The sequence below is a fragment of the Equus asinus genome, chromosome 1 (genome assembly GCF_041296235.1).
Source record: "Equus asinus isolate D_3611 breed Donkey chromosome 1, EquAss-T2T_v2, whole genome shotgun sequence".
In the NCBI taxonomy this organism is placed as follows: domain Eukaryota; kingdom Metazoa; phylum Chordata; class Mammalia; order Perissodactyla; family Equidae; genus Equus; species Equus asinus.
In genome coordinates this window covers 159,043,118-159,060,912 of record NC_091790.1, presented here as the reverse complement: position 1 = coordinate 159,060,912, position 17,795 = coordinate 159,043,118, and the positions used below count along the sequence as shown (strand labels likewise).

Below are 17,795 nucleotides of genomic sequence, written 5' to 3'. Positions count from 1 at the left end.
AAGCCAAGGGGTTTTTTCTTTTCTCTTATCAGCTTTAGTCAGTAGTATACTCACCAATACCCTGGACAATGCCTGGCACATGGTGGGCACTCAAAAATATTTTTTGAATGAATAAATGATGAACAAAAGTTTCTCATCTGTTTCAGGACGTGGACTAGACTAACATCTAAGCCACAGGCAAGCTAAGATTTGTGATGCCTGTGATGGATGCTTTTCCAAGGGGGAAAAAATTTTCTTATTAAAGAGTTTGGAAGCTATGAGCTTACACTAACAGGAAAAATTGAGGCAACTGTGGAATGTGTTGTCTGCTATATATGATATGGATACAGATATTGGGGCTTTTTCCACTGGTCATGACCTGTCTCTAGCCTGTCCTCATTCTATACACACACTGGGATGCTTTCGGAAAAGCACAGAGATAGTCTGTTGAACACAATTTCCCCAATGGACAGCCACATGGGCTAAGCAATGATCAATTCTCAACTTGGTCTTTAATAGAATTTTCTAGACCAAACTGCAGCTAGAAATTTGAAGGTGGAGGGAAGGACCAGGCCAATCTTTCCAATATTTGTATATAAAGTACTTAGAAAGTTCAAGCAAGAATCTTTTTAACCAAATTCTCCAGATAAATTAATCCCTCTTCCACTTTACTAAAATTTGCTGAGGGAACTAATGCTAGTCTTTTATTAAAAGACTCAAAGAAAAAGAAATCAGAAGAGAGTTGGAGACAAAGAATTAAGAAGAAACAATTATCTGAATGTGGAGCAAAAGAGAAGGAGAAGGTAGCACTCAATAATTATAAGGTATGTGTTGCATACAGAGCTTGTAATTCCACCTTTTAAGCAAGGAATGAATAAATGAAGTAGGAGCTGGGAGCAGCAGTATGCCAGGGATGTTGGTAGCTGGAGAAATGTGGTCAAAGTGGTGGGTAAAGGAATATTCGCACTTGGAGAGCATCTCCAAATTTCCTCATTTCCCTACCCTGTGGCTTTGAAAGAAATGCTAGGGCGGAAGCCACCAGCACAGCCCATTTGGTTGCCAGATGAATCACCATGTATTAGGCCTCAAGAAGATGCCCTCTTGGGTAGCCATGGTCACCCGACACTGGATTTGGCCATTCTGGTTTGAACAAGTCAAGGGAAGAGGACACCTCAACGGCCTTAATGCTGTCCAGCTTCCAACATGTGCAAGTGAAGTTGGGATGTGAGACAGTAGTCTGCTGAGGGCTGCCCCAAACCATGGGGGAAGCTGGCTGCAGCATCCCCCACCCACAGAGCCATCACGAAATCATCACATGGCTAAGAGCAACATCAAAAAGGGAGAAAATATCTTTTCCTATAATGACGATAGTCCCCTTTCTCAAATTTGCTTGCCTAATTATTTTCATTCTTAAAGTTCAATTATTTATATTCTTTCTCAACCCACAAGGAATCAAAAGCAACTCACAAAAAATGTATAGCATGAGAATGTTTCGTGAAAAATCAGGCCAAGGGGAAATAAAAACTAGAACTGAAAGTCTAGTCGTGGGGGCGAAGTAAAACATACTCATCACAGTATTCTAAAAAGTTCTCAAATTAGGCAGTAAACTTGGCTTCATGTTAACTGAGGAGTTAAAGTGAAAAGAGAAACAGAACCAGTTACATGATTCTCATGTCCATGAGGAGAAAATATTTCAGTTCCTCAGGGGAAGCAAACTATTTCCTGGAATTCAGATCTGCAAGAATTTCCTCCCCTGGGACTTCCTATAGGAGATCATAAGCACTATGTAAAAAAGAACATCTAAAACCACACGCCTACCACGGGGCTTCCTAAAGCTGGCCTTGGTAACAGTCTTTGGGAAAACCAAGGGCATACACTTCGGTTCAAACCATTCTATGAGAAATGAAGACAACATGGGCCAGGTACACACTTTCTTAAAGTTCAGTTTAATCTAAGAAGCCACCCTTGACTATCTTGAGGAATGAATGAACTTAATCCCTCAGTCTTCTACATACACCACATCTACCAGGAGAGCTAAATTTATCACTCAACCAGAGGAAATTTACTAGACTTTTTGGTTCTTCTTCTCCCTTGCTGTTTTCATGTTTTTTTAAAAAAATCTATTTCTATTGCAATGAAATATAGAACGTATGCCTTCTACTTTTATTGAGTTAAAATTTTTAAGTGCTCAGAACAGTGCCTGGCAAATAAGTGCTAAATAAGTGTTTAAAAAAAGAAAAAAGGCTAGGGCCATCCCGGTGGTGCAGCAGTTAAGTTTGCACGTTCCTCTTCGGTGGTGGCCCAGGGTTCGCCAGTTCAGATCCCGGGTGTGGACCTACGCACCGGTTGTCAAGCCATGCTGTGGCAGGCGTTCCACATAAAATAGAGGAAGATGGGCACGGATGTTAGCTCAGGGCCAGTCTTCCTAAGCAAAAATGGGAGGATTGGCAGCAGATGTTAGCTCAGGGCTAATCTTCCTCAAAACAAAAAAAGAAGGAAAAAGGCCCTTTATATTATTGGGGAGGGGGTCGTCAAGTATGAATGACAAATTAATTATAAATAAATAAAATGAGTTGATTGAGGGCCGGCCTGGTGGTGCAGTGGTTAAGTTCGGTTAAGTTCAAGCTCCACTTTGGCAGCCCAGGATTCACAGGTTTGGATCCTGGGCATGAACCTAGCACTGCTCATCAAGCCATGCTGAGGAGGTGTCCCATATGAAAAAGAGAGGAAGATGGGCAAAGATGTTAGCTCAGGGTTAATCTTCCTCTGCAAAAAAGAGGAAGATTGGCAATGGGTGTTAGCTCAGGGCCAAGCTTCCTCAACACAAAAAAAATAAATAAATAAGTTGATTGAGATTTTATACCCCTCTTGTAACCTTCACCTATTTTCATGATTTTTCCTAAAGCAGTACGGACTGGATACAACCCCTTGACTATTTTGATCTGAGAATGTGACATGGAAAATCTGGTGGGAGGGATTATTATAATTTCACGTAGAGGATGACTCAAAGGTTTTGAAACACTCAGAGAAATATCAGAGCCTTTAAAAATTCTTCTCTGGATGGAACAGCTGGAACTTCAGAATCCGTTACGACCTAGCTGGCCCTTCCTTTCAATCAACTTTCACACTGTAAGTCTCCGTTGATGGAATGTGTCTCATTTCTTGTTTAGTACATTGGGGGCATTCAATAACGCTCTATCATAACAATGAAGAAAATACAGAAAAGCTTCGTTATCACATTTACTGGTGACCCCATTTCCTTTCCTTCATCTTGTAAAGTGATTTTAAAATGCCAGCACAACCTTACAATAAAACTGAATATATTCTGGAGGAATTCATAAAGTGGATTTTCTACACTTGTAAGAGCAAATAATCCACACTTATAGTTAACCTATTTGTCTCAACAACAACCAATGTTCAATAATACGACTAGAAAGTAATTGTTAACCTGGCGGAGATCTACTTGGAAAATTATGGACATCAGAGTTACAACCTGGCCCCAAATCAGATGAAATCCCCTCTCCTACTGCCATGATTATTCACCCGTTGTCCCTTTGACTCATCCTCTGCATTCACCACCCTTAGAAAGCGTGTGCAAAGTAAAACAAGTTTGGGGTTTTTTTTAAAGATTGGCACCTGAGCTAACATCTGTTGCCAATCTTCATTTTTTTTTCTTTCTTTCTCCCCGAAGCCCCCAGTACATAGTTGTATATTCTAGTTGTAAGTCCTTCTGGTTGTGGCATGTGGGACGCCGCCTCAGCATGGCCTGATGAGCAGTGTCATGTCTTCGCCCAGGATCCGAGCCAGCAAACCCCTGGGCCACTGAAGAAGAGTGCGCAAACTTAACCACTCAGCCCCGGGCCGGCCTCTAAAACAAGTTTTGAATAGAAAAAGTCTGTGAGTTTATCTGACTCCAGGTCAAGAATCAGGTAACTATTTTTTCTTGAATTTCATATTTCAGACATCTGTTTTTCCTATAATTTTTCTAGCTTTGATTCTACCACAACCATGGATTCACGCATTTTTTTTTAAACATTAGACAAACACTTGCAAACGGATAAAATGCTGTTTCAGGACCACATCGGCCCATCTGCAGTGCCACCTGGTTTCCACGCAGAAGTTTCTAGCAGGAGTTAGAGGTGGCACCTGTCGAGGTGTCCATGCAGGCAGACCTACCCGCTTGCTGCTCTCCTCCTCCTGAGCCTTCCTGAACTCATGCTCGAGGGAGCAGTCCAGCTCATTGAAGAGCCCCACTTCCTCACAGTTCTTCAGGAATCTCGTTGGGGTCGGAGTCTGATCTGAAAACAGAGACCGAGTGATCATACATGGGATCTTTTCCTCAAAAGCCACTGGCAAGCATGAGCTGAATTCACTAATCCCCTCCCCGCGCCTCAACTAAGATGCTGACTGGCTGTCCATCATCTTCTAGCCCTTTAAACAAAATGAGAATATGGGGAAAAAAATAAAACCATAAATCCCAAAGGAGGAATCCGATGTGTAGTAGGCTGCAGCATGAGAGGGCTTCCCAAACCTCCCTTTGGACAACGTCAGGAGATCCCGTTGCCGACCTTCTGGGGTCCATAGCATTTGAATACCCCTTGCAACGTGTGGAATGACTTTATTTTAACTGGAAAAAAGTGATTTAGCTAAAATCAGGCCAAAAAAATCTGCTGAGCCATGGGGCTGGGAGGAAAAAAGATTTTGTACATTTTTATATCAAATATAAAGAAAGAAACAAGCACATTAATTCCTTTTTCTTAATGGAGAAGGAAAACTTAGCAATTCCATCTCATTTTGAGAGCCACAGAAGGAGGATGAAAGGTTCCAATCAGACATATTCAGCTTCCATCCTTTAAAAATGTAATTATTAATTTTATTTTCCTTCGCTTTGGCCAAAAGAATGTACCGAGAATATTCTTTAAAAGGAATAGAATTTCCTTCATATTCTTGGCTGTCTAGAGGACTTACTCTACTTAGAAAACTGGAGGTTCTGACGCCATTATTTGTAGCTTAATGTTTATGCAGCATTTGCAGTTTACAAAATATCTTCACACACATTATCTAGAATCCAGATCTCACAAGACCCTATAAGATAAGTAGGATAGAATTACACCTTTGTAATCATTAAGGACAGTCATCTTCCTTGAGTTGACATGAATAAAATTGTGTAAACTGCCCCTCTCTCAGAAACAGAAGATGTAAGAACCAGAAAGAACCATGGAGGGAAGTCTGGCCATGCCAATTATTTTGCAAATGAAGAAAACTGAAGCCCTGAGTGATTAAGGGTCTTGTTCAAAGTGTCCCAGGTCAATGTGGTGGCACCAAGATTAAAACCAAGTCCTCAGTGCTACTGCCAGTATTTACATGTATTATTCCCACCTGAGCCTATGGCAGACGCCGCTAGGTTGATTATGGTACTTGCCCAGCTTGACTTATATTGTCTCAAAATCTCTTTCTGCACAGTTCTCTAAGCCATCCCCACCAGTCAACTAAAGAGTGCCCTCAAATTGAAACAAATTTGCCATTTCTGCGCTATCTTTATAAATTCCTATATGACAAGAAACAAGAATCATATTTACTTTGCTAAGTCATACAGAGAGAAGTTAATCCTAGTAAATGATCCATTGAGATGCAAAGAATATCTTAATATACTTGAAGCTGAAAATGGCTTGATACCTTCATTTATTCGGGCTTTCAGAGGCAATGTCTCCTGATTCCCTATGGGCAAGGGCCCTTTCCTACCTGTTAAGCATTCAGATGACTGACTTGGATCCCAATGCAATAAAGTCCCTGTCTGCATTCTTCCCCACTCTTAGCCTGATCTCCAAGATGCTGAGTTCTCTTTGCGGTACACAGAGAGCCTACCACAGATGATCATACATTGCACATTACAGATAAAAGATATGCAAAGGATTGAGTTTTATTGAAAATGGTTTTATTAGCACATTAATTTATTAAGATGCATCCATATACACCTATGTATCCAATATATACATATAACAGCTACGTGTTGTGTGCCTATAAAGATAAAATTAGTATTTATGCAGCATTTTGCAGTTTGCAAACATTTTCATCCACGTCATCTAGAATCTAGATCTTACAAGATACTATGAGGTAAGTAGGGTGCATATTATTTTAGAAATGGAGAAATAAGTACTTTGCACAAAGTAACATAATTTGTAAGCATATTATCACCATTAAGCCCTCTCACCTTCAGACATAATCCCTTCTCAACCCACGTCCCATACTTTGCCCAGACTTACCTTTCGGGTCCACAGAACTCTGCTGTGTGTGTAAAACACAAAGTTGACAATCCGGAAATCTAGATTTGAAATTGTGTGATTTGGGGGAAATTATCTACATTCTGTGGACTTCATATTTCTCATCTTTCGAATAAAGTTCTAAAGTTACGTGATTCTGTGAATCCTAACATCACCACTGTAATGGGTTCACTTCAAAAGTCACTGTTAGTAGGTCAAAGAAACAAATGACCATTTAAAGGACAGCTAAACGGGAACATCGGTAACAGCTGGTTCAACACAAGAAATTAGGCCAGAGGTAAGGGCTAGAGATAGAGATAAAGGCGATTTCTGAACAGAAGCTGTAAATAGACAAGACCTGAGAGAGGAAATAAAAGAACATGTGTCTGTGTGTACACATTTTCCCATTTATTGGATACTTATGTCATGCCAGGCATACGACTGAGTGCTTCGTATGCACCACCTCATTAATTTTCACACCAGCTACATTAGGTAAAAATTATTTTCCCCATTTTAATTATGAGGAAACTGAAACTCACCCCAGGCCCCAGAAACTGGCCTCAGAAACTGAGTCACATAATTGTATTGATAATGGACAATGCTAACAACCCGTGGTTCTTCTGAAATATCGTGGAATCGTTTATATCCCTCACACAATGGAATTGCATTACAGTCCTACAGATTCTCCACTGTCTTTCAGGAACATTTTTGTAACTAAAAAACCTGAGAAAACATCACATAACAGAACTGAAATATTAGACCACTTGTCTTTAGTAGGAATTTAGTTTGCCAGGTTTTAATTTTCCTTTTATTTCTGTATTCTTCTTTTTTGCAGATTTACAAGTTGAGGGCCACGAATCCAGGTAGTGAGAACAGTAATCCTAGCAGGCTCCATAAGACTCCTGAACTCTGAGATGAGTTCATGAGATGGTTCATGAAATTGAATTCAGGCTGGCATTTGGGGGGCCAAGCCCCAAGCAAAGTTGAGAGACATGTTCTGTCTCCCTTAAAGCAAAATTATTCCCAGATACCAGCACACACCCACACATGGCAGCAAAGGAGGGTGAAGGAACATGGCACAGGGATAGTAATGATGCTGTCCATCATCACGAGCCCCGCCTCTCTGCAGCAATAGAGAAACAAAGCTATGGAACAAGGGGAGCCACGGGCCATAAAGAAAGTTGCTCCCTCCCAGTCCTAGAGCAGAAGAGCCACAGGAAGGCCCCAGAGTGTTTACCAAATGTAACTTTCTTTGCTTTCTGATATACTGAGGGAAAAGCCAAGCAAGTATCTATATCCACATTTGGAATAGATAAGGCACACTGGGTCCTAATTTTTAATTCATTTTCTTCTTGTGAATGAGCTATTCTTTCCAGTTACAACAGGAACCAGAAAATGGAGCTTAACTTTTGTTTTAACATTTATTAGAATTAATACAGGGCCTCTAGTTGTCTTTGATCCCACATGGTACCAGTTCCAAGTAAGCCAGGAAATGTGCAAGTCGTCAAAAAGGGGACAGCTAAATCCATCAGCAGCTGAAACAAAAGAGACAGAGTTTCTCGGCCCCGTGAAGGCCCTGTCAGATAACTATGCCAGCTGAAACCAGACCTGAAGCAAGCGGGTAATATCCATGGCCATAAATTAAAATTCTTGCAACCACACCTCATTTAGAACCAAGAGCATGTATCAGTTAGTCACAGCAGGAGCAATTTCTAGGTCCTGAGTAGTAGTGGCTGACGCTCTATTGGTGGAAAACATCTAAGGTGTGTTCAGTAGTTACAGGCCACACTCCAAGGACGTCAGGAACTGGTTCCAGAGGGAACTCAGAGCAGAGATGATCATTTAAGGGCATCTGTTCACCTTTCTTTTAGTGCCTCCACTTCTGTGAGGACCATCTGAACGAGAGTAGGCAATACTCCAAATCTCAAACCAAACTAAAAGCTAATAACTTCTGAATCTGAACGTTACCCGAGTCAAAAGTATTTTGTTGTTATTACCTTTGTAAATCTGAATTGGTGCTGCATAAACACCTGTATGTTACCTTCTCACAGAGAGTTTGCAAATAGCCCACCAGGTTCTCAGGAGAGCCAGACACCTGGGGCCAGTGCAAGTAAGAAATCTTACCTACTTCTATTTGGGGATTTCTTTACCAATCGGAGAAGAAAGATTGACACCAAAAGCAATTAAAAAAATCCTTTGTAAAGTTTGTCACATTTCAATATCTGGTTCCCTTCCTGGAATGGTGAGTCTGTTTCTTGAAAAAACGAGCACCTTTTCATAGAATCTCTGCCTCTACAAATAGCTAGGTACTTGCCATGCAGAGACCCTACTTGTATATCTACCCAGAAGAGTGCCACAAACCTGGTATTACGATTTAGGAATTCTCAGGGAATCCTGCACCACATGACATCTGGGAAGGACGAGTGGCTAGAACTATTAGGGGGAAAAAAAGCAAGTCGTGGAGCCAGCCCGGTGGTGCAGTGGTTAAGTTCACACATTCCGCTTTGGCGGCCCAGGGTTTGCCCGTTTGGATCCTGGGTGCAGACCTACACAGTGCTTGGCAAGCCATGCTGTGACCGATGTCCCACATATAAAGTAGAGGAAGATGGGCACGGATGTTAGCTCAGGGCCAGCCTTCCTCAACAAAAAAGAGGAGGATTGGCGGTGGATGTTAGCTCAGGGCTAATCTTCCTGAAAAAAAAAAAAGCAACTCACTAACTTTCCCAATTAGTCCATAGTCTGCCTAGCATCATGTGCTTCAGCCCCAGTGAGTATGATTATGCCGAAGTCTAAATGACAAGTGCAAAGCCAAAGCCTGAAACCTGATTCTTCTTTTAAAAGTGTTTAGTCTGCTCTACATTTAATAATAGGTTGCTACTTTATGTGGTTTCAGAGCTGCATTTGAGTTATATGTTTGTGTATGTTACATTTTCCTCAGTGATTAAAATAAAGGCAAGGTGACAAGTCATCAATTTTTTTAATAAAGGAAAAGCAGAGTTCCCATCATATACGAGAGGAGAAGAATGTGAACTTCCTAAGCAAAATTTTCTTTCCTATGGACTTTCCCAAAGGACTATGTCAAGTAATTTTACATCCTTTTGTATTAAATGGATGGTGGTTGTAATACTATAAAAGCCTCGCTAATTCAGACGAGTTATAAGAAAGATCAGTTTGAATTAGTGACCATTCTAATTATAGGGTATTTTTAAAAAGGCACTGCATTTTTATTATTTGCATGACTCAGATTCAGCCAACAAAATGTGGCTTAATGGAATTCCTCAAGAGTGCCACTCAAATCAATAGGGAAAAGTATTGGAATTAGCATATCTATTTTAGAAAGACTTGGGGTTCTCAGAAAAGGCATTTTTCTTAGATACTTTTTATATTTTCTTTATAGTTATATTTATCTTATGACTTTTCCAGCAAATGCTTTCTTTAAAATATTCTTACTTACTCCCTAGCTGAATTTTAATAAAGTCCTAATTAAGAGAGTATACATTAAATGAATTTTAAAATACATAATCCTTTATAAGAGCAATCAGTAACAACTGACAGAATTCCATGGAATTTTAGACAGGCTTCTTTGCCATAAATGTGCCTTTTATTGAGTGTGAATGTACAATAGGAGCGATAGGGTCCTCTCAGCGACACTGACATTGCTATTTTCCTACATCTGTCCCCAAGAGGCAGTGCTACAAACTGAGGCGACTCTGGTTTTTAAACAGTAGCTGTGGCATGCTTAAAAACTGACCACAGCTGCGGCAATCCAGGCCAGTGAGAGAAGAGACACTCTCACACTCTTGAAACCTGTGCTGGAGTCCGTTTATCGTCAAGGTGGAGAGCTGGTGGACTAGATGCCCTTCGAGCGCCTACGGGTCAACCAGCAAATGCTCTGACCAGGACATCTCTTACGACACATGGCTCCAAAGACACGGGTTTAGATTTAAACGAAGCGAGCACATTTTCTACACCTACTCACTATCAGCCATGGCCTAACCCAAGTGTTCCAACAGCAAACAAGCCACAACTTTGATTCGCTTTAGAGGAGCTGAGCTGGTCAAAAGGGTTATAACACTAGAAGACCACGTCTCTGCCAGCCAAGTGAACTCGGGACCCAGGGTGATTTTCGTATCAAAACCCGCCCTGAACAGTGGAAGCTAAAGCCCAACATTTCCACTTAGTCACTAATTGCCTGAGTTCTCCTACACTCTTTGTGAAAAGGGATTGGCTTCCAGGTGGAACAGACTGGAAGTCAGTTTTTCATGTATAAAAGACTACTGCGGATCAAGGCTTCTGAGAGATTCGGGTGAATTATTCAAAATTCTATTTTTCTCAACCAGCTAGAAACATGAATGAGAAGCTGACAACTCCTGTAAATGCCAATATCCACTTGTCACAATGGACGTCTAAATGCTAATGTGTTAGCATAATCTTCTAAAAACTTTTGGCTATTTTCTCCATTTGATGACTATTGAAGAGATAAGCCAATAATATAAGAAAAAGCAGTTCATAGATTTATACCCAAACATAAATCTAAGACCAAAATATGTTCTTCGCATGTATAGCTCACCAAATCGAAGTGTACAGTAAGAAAAAATTATAGACAGATAGGGACTTTGGACAAACTGCTTATCTTCTTGACCTGCTTTCCTCATATGAAAAAGGTGGCCAGGATTAAATGATATAATGTATGTAAAGCAGGGGGCACAATTACAGGCGTAAGATAAGGCAATAAATGGTAGCTATGGTTATGATCATGCTGCCCTCTGGTGCAGGCCATCTCCACCACCGTCCGTTCCATGAAGATCTGGTTAATTTACATGGTGGGAAGGCTCTGTGTACCTCACCATCAACAGACGAGGAGGTAAGTACGGGCTGTGTGTGTCTGGGAGAATGATTTATTTACTTACTCAAATGGGTTTTTTTTATATCCCAGTTCATTTCAAAACGATTTCGGAATAGGATATGTCATCTTCCCTGGCTTCCCCCTTCAAATACCCATGAATTACGGAGTAGGGTTTGTAGCAAAGAGCCATGAGTAATGGATTTGGGTTCTGAGATTGTCTAGTTGAGCATGATCAATCTCTTGGAGACAAATGTTCTACCTCATTGAACAATATTGTTGCCCTCCATGGTGAGAATTAGGGTTAGATCCTGGAGTTAGAGACAGACCCCAATTCTAAACCTAACCCAGGGATACAATCAGGCTCTGAAGGACTATATTGTCATTTATGTCAGATGCTCTGTATCAGATGGTGATAAGGAAGACAGAAGGAGGAAGTCAGTCTCTCCCACCTCTCTTCCATGTGTCAGCTCAAGATACAGTCAGCTACAGCACATCTGGTCTTGTGGTTCTATCACTTCCAGTCTCACCATATTCAGAAGTCAGGGAGAAAGGACTCCTGAGCCCAGACTGCTGAACATCAGGTCTTGGCTGAAATGCCACCCATGCAGACAGGCCTTTCCTGATCTCCCTTAGGCAGCCTGCTGGCCACTTGTGTCACATTGTCATGTTTTATCTCCATCATAGCACTTGTCACTAACTGATACTTTCTTATTTATTTATTCTGGGTTTTTTTCCTTTTGTCTATTCTCTCTCTTCCTCCCCAATAGAGTGTAGTAAGTTCCATGGAAAAGGGACCTCATCTGTCTTGTTCAGTGCGGCATCCCCAACACGTAGCATGATAGGATTCTTGTAGGCACTCAATAAGTGTTTGTTGTATGAATGAATAAGTGGCGGTGGAGAGGCAACCTTAGCCCCTCTTCCCACACCTCAGCTATTGCCGGTCCTAATTCCCCTCCAAGCACTCACTAGTTGCCTGCAGCATTAATTAGGCTACGGTATCTGGTGGTGGGATTACTAGGCATTTAAAGGCGTGGTCCCATGTGTCTCTTTCTCAGGCTTCCCACCTAAGATGTTGACTGGGTTTTATCTTTGGGGAAAGGTCCACAAGTCTCTTGAACTTCATCTTCCCTTTCCTGAAGCAAAATCCATAACCTTCTAAGTCGGCATTTCCATCACACTCCTCCAACACACACCAATACACACACACACACGCATGCACAGTTCTCATTTGGAATGTTATTTGCTTGTTCAGCTATAAATAAAGTTGCGCTTTGATTCCCATTCTGGTTTTATCCTGTACAGAACCTGGGAACCCTGTAAATAAGTAGGGGTGGGGATTTCTGACAGTGCAAGATTTGGGAATTTCTGGATGCCTAGCCATAATACGATTAAAATAGACCCAAACATCATCCTCTTTACTTCTAACTAAAATTTGATCATGATTTTCAAACCAAATGGATCTTGTGTCACATAATAGCACCCAGTGTGTGGAAGCATATTATCCTCAGTGGATTCCCACTTTAAACTTGGCATCTAAAACCCTTTGATTTCACAACTTCCCTCACCTTGAAATTATCTTCCATCAGAATGAGAACGGCTGAAGGGAAAGAGTCATGTTCCTCGTCGTATGAGGACTCTGGAAATGTACCACATGAACCAAATAAGAATGGAAGGACCAAGTGGGAGGAGCTGTATGTCTTTGCCCTCACAACACCACTCCCATTCTCGCCCCTACTAGGAGTGTCCCTTTAGAATTGGAGGTTTTATGTTTACTGTCTACCCATAAAAGCAGACTCATCTTAATAAAACCCCATGACTGTCACTTTTACTACCCTGCCTGGTGGCATGTCAAAGATCATTTACAGTCATTTTGAGTAGTAAATTTTACCTGGCCTAAATAAAATGGACTTTACGGCATAGCTATGAAATTATTTCAGATCTTACAACTCTTCGGACATTTATCCTTGAAGAGTATATCTATGGCATCTTAATAACATCCTTAACTGTAATATTTGCAATTAATGAAGGATGAAGTGATTTTCCAAAATACAGGTTAACCAGATATCCTGAAATTAGTAATGTACATACCTACCATACTTTATCTTCTTAATCTATGTCAAACTCCAATTCATCTGAAATGAAATTTTGTGTAATTGAATATTGCTTGAAAAAAACGGCCCAAGAGGGACTTGAAGATTTTTGCCTGATGATGCTTTTTGATTTAAGACTTGGTTTATACTATTTTTATTATTACTACATTTCAAACAGTATGAAATCATTCATCTTCATGATAGGCCACAAAAATAGGCTTAAAGTACATTACAAAATAAAATTTTAATGAACATATTTTTAATAAAAGGAGATTCTGAAGGTTTTGATAAATTCAAATCTAAATAAATGAAGATATAGAGAAGCAAAACTTCAGTCATATTTGCAATCACAATCTAATATGCTAAAACTAAAATGAGGTTTGAGTAAGTATATATTGAATTATTCCCTGGAAAAAAAACTATCAAAGCAAAAATACCCAATAGCTAACCTATTATAATTCAGGGTGGACAGCAATGGCATACGCCGTGTCGTACACCTCAGTTTCCTAAATGCAAAGTAACAGAGCTGGACTGATAGCTCTGTATTCTGTTCCAGCAAGAAAATTCTATGAGACTACAAACATGCAGAGTGGGCAGCAAGTTTTAAAATCCAGCACTTAATTTCAGTGGCAGTAGGAAATGGCCTCATACCAGCTTCAACATAAAACGTGAGAAAGCGAAAGAAAATATGCCAATATATTATTCATGCTGTTTTTCCTGATATTTATTTCTCCCTTCATTTTCTTCTTCCCAGTTTGACATCATAAAAATTAGAGTGACTTTTCTTTCAATAATTTTCCACCTGGCACTACCAATTATTGGCAGCAACAGCCTCAAACTAACCAGGATCTGGTAAGAACAATTGAAAAGCTGAAAGAGCTTAATCAAAGACCTGTTTATAGGCAATACATAGAAGTGTTCACACATCATTAGCTACTTTCTTTCAGACCTGCCCCTGGGGCTTCTTGTAGGGCCATCCTAGCGGCCTGCCTGAAAGATGCTGTGCTGGTTCCTACAACTCTAGTAGTGGTATGTCCACACAGATACCTCCTTAAAACTCACCTCCCACTTCCCTACCACCAGGCAGCCTATTTTAGGGATCCAATTTGGGAAAAATAAAGAGAGAACTCATGAAATTAAATATTGGGAATTGCAAAGTCTATGACCTTGATATTCGCGTGCAGATGTTCATCGTCGAACTAAAAACTTACACCACATGTGATTTTATAGAATATAATAAATGATAAAAACAAACGGACAGGCCATCCTTCCTAACTCTCCTAGGCTTTTATAGTTCTTACAAATTTGAGTCTCTGCATCTCTGTTATAGACTTAAGGAAAGACAAAACGATTTCTGAAGAGCCGGCTCATTCAATAAAAACAAACAGGCTGAGAGAGAGGTGGCAGGCGGTGGTAGAGAGAAAGGCAGAGGCTGCCTTTGGAACTTGGAGAGTCTTCCAAACCACAGCACATGTGCACTATTAACAAGTCACCGGTGGCTTTGTGAAGATGTGTGGACAGCTCTGTCACAGGGAGCATTGGATTGTGTATATAAGCTGGTGAAGCCTAACAATGCAGTAGCCGGTGCCGGTTAGGAATACAGGATCAAGGGCCTTCATGTTCGCCCTGGCTGGCGAGCCTGGGAAAGCTGTTCCATCTCCCTGTGCCCCTCCTCCTCTATCAGTAAAATATGGGTTGTAATAATAACCTGTCTGAGAAAACTCTTAAAGGATTTACTAATAATAGGGATAATAAAATACTTGTAAAATTTAAGTGCCATAGAAATGCTAAATTATATGAGCCAGGCCTGCCAGGACAGTCAGTTTCTCTTCTGATATCATTTAAAACATGTTCATGGGCATATTATCTCTTTCACGATGCCAGGGAGACAGTGGCTCAGGTGAAATATTTCCAGCCGAAGAAAGGTAACAGGAAAAGCTTCAGTTACCCTGTGAGGTTTACGAAATGCTTTCAATTACGTTCTTTCAGTGGGTCTTCACAATAAGCCTGTGAAATAGACTGAGCAGATAAAATCATTCCCATTTTACATACAAAGAAACTGAGGCCCAGAAGGTTCATTAATTTGCTCAAGGTCACCTGGCTGGTGGAGGCAGATCCCAGGCGGGAGTTAAGTTTCCTCACTCCTGGCCCTGAACTCTTTCTAATTTACCACACCGCCAATCCAAATGGGAAGGAGGGCAAATAATTGCTGGATTAATTCTTCTTATTATTTATTTCTGCTTGCATTTGCTGAGCACTTGCTGTTTCCATGCATTATCTCATTGAATCTCCCACCTGCGAGGTAGGTATGATGTTTCCTAAGGGAACCATCACGGACCACTCAGTGCAAATAGACAGCTCCTTCTACTAAAGTCGCATAGCATTTTCCTTAGAATACTCATTCGATATATCTCACAGACAGTCCTCTATACTAGCTAAACTTCCACATGCACACTGTATTGTGATGTCCCCGAGAACAGGAACCATATCAGTCTTTGCATCTCCCATGGCACTCAGAACAGTGCGGTGTGCATTACAGATGCTCAATTAAGATTTTTCACTTGAGTGATGTTAAGCATGTGATTTTTAAAAATACTTATATCGAGCAAGTTTCATAGTAATAAATATTTTATATTCCTGAAAATGAAAAGTCACAGCTCTTCAATTATTTGAGCAGACACTGCATTAGCTGATTACATTTTTGCTTACCATTATTTTAAGTCTCTGCTATACCTTAGAAATGTATATTTTCAAGGCACAGAATTTGCCCGTGGAATAAGTAGAACGAGTGTCTCGTATGTGGCTGATCTGATCACCCAAAGCCTCTTTGCCTGATGGCTCCTTACCTGATAACATATTGTCTGTTTTTATTGAGGGAAACTTCAAAGTCATTTCATGCTTGTGCCTATGAATCATCAGATGGTCCTCTGTTGGGAAGCGCTGTCAGACAAATAGAAAAAAAGGGAGAGGGGAGAGGAGCCATTCAGTCTTGTAATATATATTTGCCATCATAGAGAAAAAGGTTTATTCAGCATTGCAAACGTGACAGGCAAAACAAAAAATTAGTTCTTAAAAAGTGTGAAAGCATGATAAGTAAAATGACAAATCATTTTATGCAAGCAAATGTGCTGGGATGTTCCTTTGAATTACACCCAAATATATGCATCATTATTTCTATTATACTTTACCAGGGACTTAACGATGTTGCAGAAAAATCTGGCTGAATACTAATAAGACATAAGAGATCTTTGCCCTCCATCATCTCTGACTTCCCACACCTTCCCTGGGAATTCCTTTTAAAGGCCTCTGCTTCTTAGACAGTCCCTGAATCTATAACCAACTGCGATGACTAGTAAACCAGATATTTCCTTAAGAACTAGAGGTTTGCATCTGAGGGTACACTTTAAATTTGTGTTTAGTTAAAGGATAAAACAGAAAGAAGTAAATGAACAATATTGAAAGTGTTAAAATAATATATACAACAGAAATATGTATGCTTTTAAGGAATAAAAGTGTTTAAATGAATGTTCATTTATGATCACAAAGAATAACTAACAGTGACAGCATGACAAAAGTAAATTTCTCCCATTTCTACCTGTACATATGAGAAAACCATGTCCAAAACAGGAAAGTGGATTTAGACCCGAGTAGCACTGGAGTTTTGCAAAACTATCTGGAACTCTTCTCTACTAGTTATTGTTCTATATAATAGTGTAAAATTAAGCCTAAGGCATAATAAGTATGCTAGATATTATCTACAGATTATCCAAAAGCAGGAGACATGCATGAAGTAGAAAAAATTTTTATTCATGTCAGACTTTGGGAAAGAAATACATGTCACGTTTCATTATTTGACATATATAGCTACAAATGTACACCAGGACATTTGTATGGTATGTTTCTGTTTATGAAGACCTTGCACGCTCATTATCTGATTTTTTATAATTCTACATATGATATATAGTAACATGACAAATTATCTTTAGTATTCTATACTCTGTACAGTGTCATAAATCAACACTTTATTTTAAATTTTCAGAGAATGACATTATGGTTGTCAAAAATGCTGCTCCCAAATATTTTCAGCTGTCTGACTCCTGGTCTCTTGGTGGGATTGGATTTCCTGGCCCTCTTGTGGTTGAGTGGGGCCATGTGACTAGTTCTGCCCAGTGAGTCATAAGACACGTCACTCAGACGCAAGCATCTAATTCCTGGCACAAGACTCTATAGAATTCCCTTTCCTCCCCTTTAGCATGGCTTTTGAGAATATTAGAAATAGTCGCCTCTCAATCATCTTACTCCTCTCAACGATTATAAAGAGCATTCCTGAATTCTCAAGGATTATGAAGAACATCCTGCCAATCTACAATAAAAATGTCTGCCTGGGCAATTGGAATAAGCCTTTGCTGTTTTAAGCCATTGAAGCTTTGTGGTATTTTGTTATTGTAGCAGATCCTGGCCTATCCTGACTCAGACTGGGATGTTTTAATAACTGAACTTAACAGAGCATCTGCTTTATCAAAATCAAATGAAAAGACAACAAAAGACAATAAACGCTGCTGAATATTTCCAAATCTTCGACAAACTAGAAAATCTTTCCCAGTTCCCAGTTCCTCAGGG

At 40.1% G+C, this 17,795-nt stretch overlaps 1 protein-coding gene across 7 annotated transcripts in view; it reads right to left on the bottom strand.

Annotated features, from left to right (window-relative positions):
* CREB5 (cAMP responsive element binding protein 5) overlaps window positions 1–17,795 on the bottom strand; it is a 396,047-nt gene that overhangs the window by 302,287 nt on the left and 75,965 nt on the right. For all 7 annotated transcript variants that reach the window (XM_014841040.3, XM_070511214.1, XM_070511188.1 and 4 more), the window contains 2 exons: window positions 16,022–16,115; window positions 4,156–4,277 (listed from right to left, as the gene is read on the bottom strand). In XM_014841040.3, the coding sequence (XP_014696526.1) occupies window positions 4,156–4,277; window positions 16,022–16,115 (216 nt within the window). The remainder of the gene's footprint in view (window positions 1–4,155; window positions 4,278–16,021; window positions 16,116–17,795) is intronic.